General features: G+C 46.8%; 1 protein-coding gene across 1 annotated transcript; it reads left to right on the top strand.

The window, feature by feature from the left end:
- Positions 1 to 1,856: 1,856 nt before the first annotated feature.
- LOC120818334 (uncharacterized) lies at positions 1,857 to 8,775 on the top strand. Its single transcript, XM_078100945.1, has 6 exons — positions 1,857 to 1,928; positions 2,427 to 2,541; positions 2,655 to 2,804; positions 3,615 to 3,678; positions 7,655 to 7,709; positions 8,376 to 8,775. Exons 1-6 carry the CDS (start codon positions 1,857 to 1,859, stop codon positions 8,496 to 8,498), a joined length of 579 nt encoding a protein of 192 aa, XP_077957071.1. The 3' UTR covers positions 8,499 to 8,775.
- Positions 8,776 to 15,369: the final 6,594 nt, after the last annotated feature.

Genomic DNA, 15,369 nt, shown 5'->3' with positions numbered 1-15,369 from the left:
ACCATGGCCTCAGATTTAGAGGTGCTAATCCTCATCCCGACCGCTTCACACTCGACTGCGAAACGCTCCAGTGAGAGTTGGAGGTCACAGACGGAAGATGCCATCAGGACCACATCATCTGCAAAAAGCAGCGATGAGATCCGCAGCCCCCCGAACTGTAGACCCTCCTCCCCCCGACTACGCCTCGATATCCTGTCCATGAAGACCACAAACAAGATTGGTGACAAGGCGCAGCCCTGGCGAAGGCCAACCCCCACCGGAAACGCCTTCGACTTACTGCCGAGCACCCGAACACAGCTCTCGCTTTGGGCGTACAAGGATTGGATGGCCCCAAGCAAGGACCCCCTCACCCCGTACTCCCGCAGCACCTCCCACAGTATCTCTCGGGGGACCCGGTCATACGCCTTCTCCAAGTCCACAAAACACATGTAGACTGGTTGAGCATACTCCCAAGCCCCCTCTATGATCCTGGAAAGAGTGAAGAGCTGGTCCGTTGTTCCACGACCAGGACGAAAACCGCATTGTTCCTCTTCAATCGGCCGAACCCTCCTTTCCAGCACCTTAGAGTAGACTTTACCCGGGAGGCTGAGTAGTGTGATACCCCTGTAATTGGCACACACTCTCTGGTCCCCCTTTTTAAAGAGGGGTACCACCACCCCGATCTGCCACTCTTTTGGCACTGTCCCAGACTTCCACGCAATGTTGAAGAGGCGTGTCATCCAAGACAACCCCCCAACACCCATTGCTTTTAGCATCTCTGGACGGATCTCATCAATCCCCGGGGCTTTGCCACTGCGGAGTTGTTTGACTACCTCAGTGACTTCCACCAGGCTAATTGACGATGATCCCTCCTCCGCCTCCAGCTCCGCCTCCACCAAAGAGGGCGTAGTAGTTGGGTTCAGGAGTTCCTCAAAGTGTTCCTTCCACCGCCCGATAACCTCCTCAGTCGCGGTCAACAGGGTCCCATCCTTACTGTACACAGCTTGGATGGTTCCCCGTTTCCCCCTCCTGAGGTGCCGGATGGTCTTCCAAAAACACTTTGGTGCCGACCAAAAGTCCTTCTCCATAGTTACCCCAAACTCCTCCCATACTCGCTGCTTTGCCTCCATCACGGCAGAGGCTGCTGCCCTTCGAGCCTGTCGGTACACTGCAACTGCCTCTGGAGTCCCACCGGATATCATAACCCGGAAGGCCTCCTTCTTCAGTCGGACGGCTTCCCTGACCACCGGTGTCCACCACGGAGTTCGAGGGTTACCGCCCCTTGATGCACCTAAGACCTTGAGGCCACAACTCACCGCCGCGGCTTCAGCAATGGAGGTTTTGAACATAGACCACTCTGGTTCAATGTTCCCTACCTCCACAGGAATGTGAGAGAAGCTCCGCCGGAGGTGTGAGTTGAAAATCTTTTGGACCGGGGCCTCCTCCAAACGTTCCCAGTTCACCCTCACTACACGCTTGGGTTTACCGGGTCTGTCCCGAGTCTTCCCCCATCCTCTGACCCAGCTCACAACCAGATGGTGATCAGTTGACAGCTCTGCCCCTCTCTTTACCCGAGTGTCCAGAACATGCGGCCTCAGATCAGACGATACGATTACAAAATCGATCATTGATCTTTGGCCTAGGGTGCTCTGGTACCACGTACACTTATGAACATCCTTATGTTCGAACATGGTGTTTGTTATGGACAATCCGTGACTAGCACAGAAGTCCAGTAACAAACACCCGCTCGGGTTCAGATCAGGGAGGCCATTCCTCCCAATCACGCCTCTCCAGTCTCCATTTTTAACCCATGTTTTTTTTACATTTGGCCTGGGGATCAATTAGGAGTTGGGTGTCTTGCTCAGGGACAATTCCACATGGGACATGGAGCAGCCGGGGTTCCGCCAACCTCGCGGTCCCCGGCGCCACCGTCACCCACCGTTTATGATGTATGAGTATTCTGAAAAGATAAAACGCACGTTTAAAACAGCACCCGGTGTGTGTAAGGTATCAAACCTGCTGATGACTCCATAAACAATTTGGTTCATCTGTATAATAAGTTACACATGGTATTTCAATTTGCTGTCCAGACAACTGCCCGATGCAGTAAAAGCCCAAATTTAGAAATATTACATTTTTCAAATGCCTTTTTCCTTCAACTGAGTACATATACCCCCCCCCCCCTCCAAAACACCCCCTCTTTTCCATCTCTCTGTTCACCCTCTCTCCTCTTCTGCTCTTTTTTTCTCTTTTTTCCTTCCCATTCCTTCCTCCTCTCTTTCTTGGGACCCTCCCCTCCCTCTTCACATACTCTTTGTTCCTCAGCTTCTGCCTCCTTTTACTCTTCCTCACCCCTAAGGCCCCCCCTTTTCCCCTCCCTCTCTTTTCTCATTCCCTTCTTCGCTCTGTTTATCCCCATTTATCCTCCTTCCCCCCATCTTTCCCAGACAGACTCTACAGGTCACAAGTTGAGGCTTCTTGGTTTGCCTGACATCAGCGAATCGGTCATGTTCAAAGGGGGCATTCCCTGGTGTAAACCCCGCCCCCCAGCGACCATAAAAGGTAACGGTGGAATGCATTGCTTGGCAGTCCATCTTCTTCATAAGTGAGACACACACAGAGAGCCCAGGGTGTCCCTCACTGATGAGCTTGAGCTTTCTGTGAGACTACTGAAGCATTCGAAGCACGACGCTGGACCAACCTGCCCTTAGACTTTAAAACGCAGCTTCATAGTCAGTCGTTTAAGGTGAACCTGCCGGTGGGGGTGACAAGCCTCAAGGATCCTCGTCAGGCCCACAGGCTGCCAGCCGCCGCCTCAGGATACGGTATGTTCGCAGGCTTTACCCTACGCGTGTATGTTTCCCCAACAACAACCAAAACTGTGTTTTTCATTAGAAATGTGTTTTTCTAGTATATGTTGACATATTGTCATCAGGCTTGGATGTTGTCACAGTGAGCATTGTTGAACTGCTCCCCTCGGTGTCATTTTGCGCCGAACTACCAATCGTTCGGCAGTGAAATGGCTTGGTGGTCCCGGAGCTCACTGGGAGACACATCCACCGGTGGCTGGATTACAAGTTTGGTCACAATCTGATCTCTGCGACAACTCTGCTGTATAAGACAGCCCACCCACTCCCCACAGGGGGCCTTCAGATGAATCGCCCAACTACACTGACTGATGCCAAATAGAAGAAACGTGGAGGGTCGGACAATAGAATTCAAATGTCTAAAACCCCACGTTGTCCTTTCATACCCACTCTCTGACTGGACTGTAACTGAACCAGATGGAGTGGATTCACATTAACACACATAGACACTACCTTTCATAGAGAGGTCATTTTAAGAGGGGTTGGGGCTCCCAGAAGACGGTAGACCTGGCTTTGTCTTAAGGTGTCCCAGGATGAAAAGGTTGGCCACTGAAATTCATCCCGCCAGCAGGAAGGGGGACTTGGTATGTGGGTGCAGTGTTGGCCTTAAATGGGAAAAACACAGCCGCCCTGCAGCATGGCTGGTCTCACACAGCGTCTCCTGTCACGGGCTAGACCAGCATCCATGACTAGGACCAACTGTAGGACAGACTACAGGCAGTCACATACACACATCGGTGTACACATAACTCATGTCTGTTTCCTCAGGACGCTGCCGTGTGTCTTCTGATGAAGGACAAGGACATCAGGAGCTGAGCAGGAGACACACCAGGTAGGAGCACCCCAAATACGCACACAAACTTTAGTCTTTCTTTTGAGGACCTTAGTTGACATGATGCATTCCCTAGCTCCTAAACTATAATAGCAACTATAAGTGCAAATACACACACACACACACACACACACACACACACACACACACACACACACACACACCTCTGGTATGTACATCTGTAGATCTGTTGACCTCCCAATGATAAAACCTCATGGTACAATAAGGCCGTCACATGTCATCCTTTCCCTCCCATCGGCCTACTGGTGACAGAGAGGTTTGGCTGCTGAGTGGGACGAGGTTGAGGGGGTTAATGATAATATTCTGATATCGTTTCCTACTGTTTATAATAGGGTCATTTAGGCGCCTCCGTACCCAGATCCAGCTAATCAAATATGTGTCGTAAAGCCTCGCGTCCTGCTGGCGACGGGAATGCACATGAGAAAGTGTCTGGGGGGGGGAGGGGAAGAGGAAATGCTGCATTTATTTATGGAGCAGCCTTAGGGGGACTTTCACATAACCCCTTAGACACACACACACAACAGGCCCCGCTGGGACCAAGAGACCCTGATTCCCAGGGTCAATTTCACATGGGGGGGGGCATGAGGGGGTTGAGAGAATTGTAGGGAAGGAGAGGATGTAGAAAAAGAGATGGAGAGAGAAGCGCAATCGGTCTCTAATAGTCTTTATATTGTTAACGGATACGTGCAATGATCAATTGGGGCCCCTGAGGTCACTGTCAGCATTCTCCCTCCACTACACGTTGAAGCCACTCACAGAGCTCCCACTATCTCTCATTACTCAACTTCTGATTCATTGATAGTTCAACACACATTCTGGTTCAACCTCTCGCTGTGGTTCCCACTGTTACAAATGAACGTTTCAGCCACAGCCTCTTTCCTGGCTCACACCAGTTCACTGCTACAACCTCCATGTCAACCCCCCAACAGTAAGGCAAAGGCATGACGTGAAGACATTTAAACTTGTTGATAGTGTGTGTGTGTGTGTGTGTGTGTGTGTGTGTGTGTGTGTGTGTGTGTGTGTGTGTGTGTGTGTGTGTGTGTGACTGACAAAGTAAATGCAGAACGGGCTTCCTGTGAGTGATTTACAGAGTCAGAAAAAGAGAAAGACCATATTAGGCAATGTTTGGCTCAACGGGAGAGATCGGTTTTGAGGGTTATCACAGCGTGGCTAAAGACACACACACACGCACGCACACGCACGCACGCACTCACACACGCACACACACACAAAACACACGTTCCCACTCAGGGCTGGTAGCCTGTGGTCAAAGTGTGACTGTCTGCACTGTAACACGGCTCCATCTCAAGTCATATTCTCATTAAACTACACATAGTACCACAGTCAGTACACGTAGTACCACAGTCAGTACACGTAGTACCACAGTCAGTACACATAGTACCACAGTCAGTACACGTAGTACCACAGTCAGTACACATAGTACCACAGTCAGTACACGTAGTACCACAGTCAGTACACATAGGACCACAGTCAGTACACATAGTACCACAGTCAGTACACATAGTACCACGCAGCAACACAGACATGAATAGGGGAGATAAGAAAAGTGAAATGAAAATAGTTTTCAGGCTACAGACTGAAAAGTTCCCAGATAAAACATTTTAAATATGTATGTATATAAAATATGCTGGCTTATCGTATTCTTTGGTTGACCTAAAGGTCCAGACTGCTAGTGTAAATCACAATTGCCACAATTTCCTGCTTTTTTGCATGCGATGAGTCCCTAATGTATTTCTTCTGGCCGTCAGTTTCCCCCACTTTGCCTTTTCAAACCATTATTAGTACTTCTGTTTTTACTCGGTTGAGCTGTAGAAACGCATAGTCAGGGGGGGGAGGGTTTACAGTTCAGGGTGCTGTCGATCTCATTTTTTGGTTCTGATGGCATCTTCGGTCTGTGGCAGGGTTTGCAGCCTGGTGGGAAGCAGTCAAGATGAGGAATGAGGAATGACCGAAAGAACTAGGTCACGGGTACTAGCGGCCAAAATGGGTTTCCTGAGGAGGTCCGCTGGCGTCTCCCTTAGAGATAGGATCAGTTCAGCCATCCGCGAGGAGCTCGGAGTAGAGCCGCTGCTCCTTTGCGTCGAAAGGAGCCAGTTGAGGTGGTTTGAGCATCTGGTGGTGATGCCCCCTGGGCGCCTCCCCAAGGAGAAACCCAGGACCAACTGGAGAGATCACATCTCCACACTGCCCTGGGAACGCCTTGGGATCCCCCAGTCAGAACTGCTAGACGTGGCCCGGGAAAGGGAAGTTTGGGGTCCCCTGTGGAGCTGTTGCCCCCGCGACCCGACCCGGATAAGCGGCTGAAGATGAGATGAGAGCGAGCTGTAAAAACGTTCTGTGCTTGTCAACACCTCCAATGAAAAAAGCGAAGAGAGGTTTTACAGTCAGCTGGTAGATTCAGACCCCTTACAGCAGCTCTGACATGATACGTCCCCGCAACGCATTCTAGCTGTGGGACTCAAGGTCAGCCTGCTTCTGTTTGGTGGATTATTGTTTGCAGGTGTGGGGGAGGTTGTCCAGCAGAGACCCCTCGCTTTGGGTGAGTAAAGGTGTGTCAGGGCCCCTATAGGCTGTGAAAGGTGACACGATAAAGGCCGGGGGGATCTCTACGCTGATGGCCGAACTCAAAGTTCTATAGAACTTTATAGAACTCTATAGAATAGACTTCTTCAGAAAACCATAGCTCATTACTTTATCAAGTCAAATAACAGATCTTCATCTCTAAGAGGGATTTAAATTCGATGAGAAGACCAATCAGAAGCCTGAGACAGTGGCCCGCATTTCGTCCCACTAGGTTACTCTATGACGTACAACGTGCTGGTAGGTGTGTACTTAACACACAGACATGAGGATGTCCACTAACTCTTGAGCGTATTTCTCAAACTGCTGACGTGTTCCAGGATATGGACTCTGGTTAAATGTTCACACTGCCCTGGTCTCATCCACGTGGCTCTTTGTGTAGAAGAAACGCCGTTACTGAGACTCTACTGATGTGGAGCCGTGGGCCTTGTTCACAGTCATATAGTCACTTATTTCACCGCTTATTATTCTTGTCGTTATTAGAATGAATTCTAACATGCAGCCTTTCAATGTAAAGCCTCAAAAATCCATAAAAAACATAAACTCATAAAAAACAGTTTTACAGACACAAGAAGACATACTGAGCACTAACTTGTGTATCGGATGTTACACTGGAACAGGATGCTGGATTGAAGCTGGCAGTCATGTAACACACACACACACACACACACACACAATGGGTTAGGAGAGGGCAGATTTGTTTGTTGGATGGTTCAGTGAGGGCGACACTTCCCGAGGACAGACCTTGAGACAAGTCCTACTGTGTGACTGTGCGTTGGTGTGTGTGTGTTTGTGTGTGTGTGTGTGAGTGTGAGAGAGAGAGACTCGCTCTTAATATGGACTTGTTGAGTCCAGAGCAGAGGCAGAAGGCACGGCGTGAGATGAAGGCCTCCTCCTCTTCCTCCACGGCCTTTTAAGTCTCTCCCCACTGTGCCTAGAAAAGGGAATGAATGTAGCCAGCTGGGAGAAGAAGGGGGGGGGGGTGGGGGGGGGAGAGACTATCAGTGGGAGCGATCACAGACTGGGAGAGGGAATGTTTACCCAAAGCAGCAATCCCATTTTCCATGATCCCCAAAATAAAAGGCTGGCTCGGGCCTTATATGGCCAGACTGGGAGTTTCCCGAGCACAGTCGCAGCATTCCTGGAGAACTACCAGCTGTTCTCTCTCTCTCCCTCTGTCTTTATATGTCTCTCTCTCTCTCTCTCTCTCTCTCTCTCTCTCGATCTGTGTCTTCACATGTCTCTTTCTCTCTCCTCCATGTCCTCCGTGATGGAGACGATAGGAGTTGGAGTATTATTGCTGCTCCAGAGGACCAAACACTTTTTGACACTTCACACTTGTATCTTCTACCAGGTGTTGCCTTGAGATGATGGAGATCAAAGATGGAGATCCCAAGCCTGCACTTTGGGTAAGAGAGAACCGCTCTACACGGTGGTGTCTGTTTTTCACTTTATCTTTTGTTGGTTTCAGAGAAGGGATTTTCCTCAAGGAATGAACGTTAATGTGTTATTTTGCTATGAATCCAGAAAAGTCCTCACAGAGTCGTGTTGTCTTGAAGAGCAACATCTCAAATGACTGAAGATATTTCCACCATTGGCTCCACTCACACTGAAACCCACAGCTTTAGCTGCTTTCCAGAGTTGTAATATATTTTGAGATTAAACAGAACCAGAAACTGGTCAAAAACATTTTTTATCTATCACCTGATGTTTATATGTCTTAATCCTTTCATGCTCATTCACCGAGACAGAATTAAGTTTCTTAAATCCCTCCCTGGGCAGCAGTGCTGTGAGCGTGAATGGGTGAACTGGGAAAAGTGCTTCTTCTCTTCGGTAGGAACACTTTGTAAACGTATAAGACTCCATTTACGTTCCTGGTAAAGGCAAACCAACAACGAATGAACACTAGTCGCTGACCGCTGTGGGTCATTCAAGCGGTGTGACCAGTGTTTAACCTCCTTCATCTGGATCCCATGTTGATTGTAAAGTCCAGTGGACATAGTATCGCTGTAGGGACCGGAGGGAAAGTCTTCTGTAATGTCTCGTTATCAACAAAGTGTTTTTTTGTATTTCAGATGTCAGAGAGGAGCATGAAGAAAGGTGAGCATTACATACGCATTATCAATTTAGAAGATTTATTTGGGTACATCTGTGTGAGTGTCTGCATGTGTGGAATGTCAAAGAGAGCAGCAGCATGACAGGAAATAAATATAATGTAGGTCTACGGGGGGTTAACGCCATTTCCTGTTGACCCCTCCCCAACAAATATGTTATCTCTCTCTCTCTCTCTCTCTCCCCCACATACACAGTTATTATTAGCTTAGTCCTTTATAACTTTATTCTAATGGTATTGGATCTTGTCATGAGTACACCTGCGTCTGCCTCAGGTTCAAGTCAGTGTGGGCTCATCTGGGTGTCTGTAGTTGTGTGATTTCTAACAGCTAAAATCCAACCCTTTTGCATAATATGTCTTTGTCAGTTTGCATGCCGCGTATGCAGTCAGTCATCCCTGTGGCCCATGGTGCAGTGCTGCATCTCTGGTCAGTTGGTAGTCTGAGATGAAGCACTGTAGCTCGGGACGGAGGACAGAAATCCCGGTGATCTCAGGTGACCGTGATCTGGGTTTCAGACACTGTGTGGATCCCTTTCAGCCTATAAACCTAAACTGTTTAAAGCACACTGAGGTTTACAGAGAAATAGATACAGGGTCAGAGGTGCCTTCCTAGCAGGACCTTCAGGTCTTTCACATCCATGGGCCCTTGAGTATAGACACTTTAACCCTGTGTAGCAGCCCCCTCCAGCAAATGGATCCAGGCAAATAACTACTGAAAGGTCGATTTACCTAAAAGTGTTTCTCCTTCAATGAAACGTCATTCTGGGCCCATTGGCTTCACTTGATGGGGGCTGAAGTTGCTTTATTGTGGACTAGCAACTCTTGGAGGTCTGCTTCAGGGCCCGCTGCTCTTCACGTGCACAGTGGGCGCCCCCTTGCTCACGTCCTACCCGCTTCCAGCGCCATTACTCGGACCACATCCATCTCCGATAAATATAGTTGAATACCTCTAATAAATCATGAGAACCCTACAAGGATTTCTGTGTTTAAAATCGCCCCATCAGGAGATGGAAAGAAAAGAACAGACCTGATGTTTTGGGCAGTTTCTATTATTCATGTACATATGAAGTCTGGACCTCTGCACTGAGTTATTCTGCTGATGGATGATGACAAGAAAAAGAAGGTTATTGATTTCCTCTCTCCTGGGGTCCAGTTTTCCCAGGAATCCCTTGACCTATCAGAAAGGGGGATTCCTGGAAATACTGTTCTTGGGGGCGGGGCTTATCCACTCAACCAGTTATTACATTATTATTTGTGTTGTGTGTAATGATGTTTGTACTGACTGTACTTTGGTACTTCACTGTGTGTCTCATGAGGTTTAACACTAACCAACCCTCCTCTCTGACTACTGATCATGGTTGAATAAACATTGAAACAAAGTAACACTTGCATGCACTGTCATTTATTGTACATGAATAATGCAGTTTGGGAGTACAGGGGGATAAAGGGATCAAAAGATTACCCAGATCCTTTACTTAACAGAAAAAGAATCCATTATAGTGATCATGTCCTGCAATTAAAATCCTACTGATGAAGTATTATCAGTAAAATGTACTTTGGTCTGAATCTATATGACACAACGTGAGAGGGTTAATTCTGAGCATTCATGTAGCAGTTGTAGTTGTAGTAGTAGTAACATGGCTCTTCTCTTTACTCTTAATATAAGATAACGGTATACTTTATTCTAATTACCATGTTAGAAGTTCATTGGTTTGTTTTTAGACTCCAAAACAAAGAAAATAATGCAGTGATGAGAGAATACAGTAAGCTGAACTTTATTCAACCACAGTAAATGTCTAACATGAAGCTCTGTAAAATCACACAAATCTGTGAGACACACAGTTGGATACTAGATGTCCAACTGTATTTTTGTAAAGAATGTCTCACATCATATGTTTAAGAAATAAAAAGTCAGTAAGAATAAAAAAATCAGGGCAAAGAATTTTATAAACTGTATTTCACCATCATCACATCAATCAAAGAGGTCCGAACAATAATGACCATGATGAATAATCTACACAGACGTTGACTGGAAATGATTTCTCCTGTAAAACGGCAGCTTCTCCTCGACGACTGGATTCAGGCAGAGAAGCTTCCTGCTAAAACACATCTGTTGTTGGTGTAAGTTGTATTTGTACATGTAACATTCATCCATCCCGACTGCGGCTACCATCTCCTTCCCTACGTCAGCGCTGGGATCTTACTGGTGGTAATGGTGATGTATGACCACAAGGTGGTGCAGCTGTAGCGTGTAACAGCTCACATCCTCCTCCTCCTCTTCCTCCTCCTCCTCCTCCTCCTCCACAGAGAACTTCCTCCATGAGCAGTGTGTATTTACAGGATGTTCAGAGTCATCAGCCCGATGACTGTCCCATGCTTTCATATCAGGAGCGAACTTGTTTTCTAACAGCTCCTCCCATGCTGCTCCTGCCCCCCCCCCCCCCCCTCCGAGACAACAGGAACATGGCTTTCTCTCTCTCACACACACACACACAACTTTTACATTACAGGTCATTTAGCTGAGGCTTTAATCCAAAGCGACTTACTTTGCATTTTTAACCCTTGGCTTTTTAAAAACATTTTTGTTGCATTCACGCCAGAAATGGACTCTTATAACGTCTGTGATTATATGCCTCACAGCTTTACAATCAGCCTGAGGAAGAGGAAGAGGAAGAGGAAAACACTGGACTGAGCCTTTTGCAAACTGTACACTAAAGGAGAAATGCACCAGAGGAATGTAACGTCCATTGCACGAGAGGGAGAGAAACAAGATGAGGCAGGCCGATGGTAGAAAGGTAGAATATCTCCTGAAGAAGAGCAGCTGTACTATTCTACAACAGCACTGTATGTGCAGTACAGCTACAATGTTAACCTTCTGTACAACAGTATATGTTATATCAATACGGCCTTCATTTAAAAAAAGGTTAGAATTCAGAAGAATCACTTGGTTTCACTTTAAATAACAGTTACAAGCAGCGATTTGAGAAGACTCAAACATGAAGCTACCAGGAGCCCCATTACCCTGCAGTGCTGCCATGTTAGTACAAGACACTTTCTATAAGCATTCTCACAGCTGGAAATAAACAGGTGAGATGGGAAATCTTTCCTTTTTAATTTAGTTGCATAATAATTGTGCACACATAAATATTATCCTACAAAAAGCCCAAAACTCTTTTTTAAATATTCAGTTTTGGTTTTTTTTGCTATTTTGGATTAACCAAGAGCACTGTAGTTGTGACTGTAGTGTAGTCACACATTTCTTTGCCTTATCTTCCTCTCTACAATCAGGTGAGCGTCACGTCTTTCCCGAGTCACAGTGGCGCAGTGGAAGGCGGAATACACAAAAGCACCTGAAGCGAGGCGAGTCACACCATGAAGCGGAAAGAACATGATGACAAACTGCTGCTGGAACCTCACCAACTAATCTGAGAAGGAACATTTCTGAGGGTTTTCAGTAGTATCAGTACACTACAATGGACAGACACACACACGCGCACGCACGCAGACACACACCCAGCAGGCGAATAATGAAGAAGGTATGTGTGAGGTCGACTGAAGGCTACTTATATTCACACGCACTTAACGTGACGCTCGTTTTAGGTTTTGACAGGTAGAAATATGTCAGATTATGAGATAATCGACTCGACTTGCTTGTCGTGTTTTTGTCTCTTGTTCCACAAAGAGGACCCTGATGTCTTGTGGCTTCAGATCCAGTTCATTTAATTTGCCATTTAATAAGACATCTAATAGTTATGAGTCAGCCCCATAGTTGAGTAACGTGTGTGAAGGTGTGTGTCTGCGCTCCCTGTCAGTGAACACAGTACTCTGCATCGGTGTAATTAAACTGTGAACAGGGAGAAAGCAGCAGCTCACACGAGCTTTATGTCGAACATCCCATCAGCCTCCCTGACAAACACAGACACCGACAGTGTGCCAAGGTCCGTCCAAGGCGGCGGATCCCTCCTCCACACTGGTCAAAGTCCAGAGCGGCGGCCTGCTGTGTCAGCTGAACACACACACAGGCTGTAGTGAGTCTGAGGACGGCTCACTCCTTGGATCTTGTTCAGAAAGCTGAGCCGGAGCCTCATTTGCAGCTAGTTGTGCAAACAAGAGTTTACCTCTTTGTGTGTTGTTCCATTGTTCCCCTTTCCAAAGACCTAATGCTTGAAAGGTTTGTGTTATGGTATATATTGATCTGACCTAGTTACTCACTTTATGGAATATTTGAAAAATGAAAAAGATAAATCTCTAAGATAACTGACAAATCTTTCTGCCAACCTAGAAAGGGACTAATAACCAAATTATAAATTGATTCTTGAAGTTGATATCCACTTATTAAGAGCAAGGAATTGAAGGGTTCAGTTTCCAGCCACCATCACAGCACATGTGCACAGAGAAATCACAGAAAACTGCTGCTTAAAGTATCACGATGTATTAACTTCCAACAATAACAATCAGATCAATAATATAATAATGTCCTAACATCTAAACATTCATTCATTCACGTGTGGGTGAAGTCAATGGTTGGTAATATTCATTTTCAGTTACGCTTCAATCGGTTTGCTCAGTGAGGACAGTGAGTCCTTCAATCCGTGTTGCCAAGAGTTAACTCAGTAGATGCAGTGCGTCGCTCTACACACACAAACCTGACTCGGCGCCTTTAATGACCTTGACACGAGAAGCAGCATCAGCGTGGAGTCTCGCACTGATGATTGCAAATACGATCTCCGTTCCAAAACACCCCCGATCGCCTGCTCTGGGTCGATCCTTCGGAGGTGTGGCTTCACAGGTTTGACTGGTTTCTACAAGTTTGTTCTCTTTCATTTACAGTCAGAGTGGCTTAAACAACCTGAGGCTCCAGCACAAACTATTAGAATGGTTCCTCGCCCTATTTGACAGGCCGCTCCCCACGAGATTTTCTTTTTGCCTTCAAACAGATCCTACAAGTTGTTCTTTTTAAGGCTTTTTAAAGTTCTTTTCGGTTGCTTCACTTACAAGCATCAGAGGTTTCAATTGTTCGCTGGTATTTCCTTCACGTGAAAGGAGAAGCACTGACACCATTACATTCGGGTTGTGAAGAGACTTATATTGCTGTGCAGCATAAACTGTTAACATACAGAAGGTAAAATAAAGGAGTAAGGAAAGACATGTTGATACAGGAGGTGAGCTGCAGCAAGCTGATGTCCCAGCGTGAAGAGGACTTGGTGTCGGCACGGGAAGAAATGTCCAGTACTTTGGAGCTTCAACCAAGGTCACAGGTGGAATCACAAGCGATTCACCTGGATTGAGGAGATGTCTTTGAAGGAGCATTTTCTGAAGCACTCAAAGTGAGAACACACACTGCTTCAGCTACTAGAGACAACACAGAGTCACAAGGCCTTCCAGCGTCATTTCAACGAGTCCACCCAACAGGTTAGGTGGATTCGTAGGACTCAAGATGGCCGTGTGTCGGGGGGAAAGAAGTGTGCTGTTGTTACACTGTCACAAAGTCCACAGAGGGAGCAGGTGCAGTGTGTAGGTGGGTCAACACACTCAACCCTGATCACGTTCAACTGTGGCCATGACCTCGGTCCTAGAGAACATGGACAAACAACGATGGACTGCCCTGCGATTGGCTGAATCCATCCAGACTCCAGAGCAACGTGGACGGCACATACGCCTCTGAATGTTCTAAACGCAGAGTTCTTTTTGGATTGGATTCTTAGATTCTACTAGATCTTTCAGTAGTATTAAAACATGGGCTGACAATTTACAGCAGTGAAATGGATTTACCCGTATTTCACTGCAACACTGCATGCAAATATTTAGGTGGCTTATTTTGAACACTATGTAAACATGAGCCCGTTTTGGTTTGCAATAATTCTTTTAATCTATTAATCCAAACGTAAAAAAGCATATGGCATAGTGGGAGTATTCATGGCCATTTCATTCTGCTGGTTCTTTAAAAATCCTGGACCATCTCCAGTAGTGGACACAATCAAGTCTGCAGGCTGAACTGTAACACTGGATGTGAAGTGTGAACCAGGAGGAGTTGCGTTTACAATATCGGACAGGAGAACATACCGTTGCTTCTCAGCTGAATGGAAAGGTTTTGAGAATTGTGGCTGACCAACCTCAGAACATATGGTTTCCCCATGTGACCACGCAGAGCCTTGGGGACAAGGACGTTTATTTCTGGGGTTTCGAAGGCAGCTGCTCCACACAACACCTTCAGATGAGTGCTGGAACGCCCACATTGGGAGGTCTTGGTGAAAGATGCTGATTGTAGGTGAAATGCAAGGTGTACACTCATTGGTCCAGCTGCAACCATCCGGATGGTAAAAAACAAATACTTGCCCGCCCCACAAGCTGTGTATGCATACAGCTTGTGGGGCGGTCTCACCAGAATCTGGACGAAGAGGATAGTTAACGATTGAGTAACAAATCAGGAATATTTAGAGGGACATTTCAAACTGCAGACATTAAATGTTTTGAGAATCTGACCATACAACATGTCTGTGTCCTATGAAGTGATGCAGCACTCTGTGGGATCCCAAACCCTCCACTGAATTCATACGACATGGTGTGGGAACGCCTTTATTTAGTTCCACTAAACAAGGAAACAATCTGGTGGCAGAGTTAGGCTTTATTCTCTGCCCAGATACACATTACTTATCTTTACACAAATAGCTTTTAAAGCTCACAATGTGGAAGAGAGAATATCCACACGTCCTTTTACATCAGGCGACTGGATGAGTGGAGAGCGTGGTGGTACACAGCAATCAGGATTGGCGGTTTGATGCCCGGCTGCTCCGGTCCATGTGTCCTTCGGCAAGACCCACCCCAAATATCCCCCGTGGTCGTGAGTGCAGTGTGTGAATGCTAGTTCCTGATGGGCAGGTGGCACCGTATGGTAGCTCCTCCCAACAGTGTATGAATGGCTGAATGACGACATGTAGGGGTAGAGAGATTAAAGA

Source organism: Gasterosteus aculeatus, chromosome 4 (genome assembly GCF_964276395.1).
Source record: "Gasterosteus aculeatus chromosome 4, fGasAcu3.hap1.1, whole genome shotgun sequence".
NCBI lineage: Eukaryota > Metazoa > Chordata > Actinopteri > Perciformes > Gasterosteidae > Gasterosteus > Gasterosteus aculeatus.
This window is presented reverse-complemented; position numbering and strand designations above follow the sequence as displayed.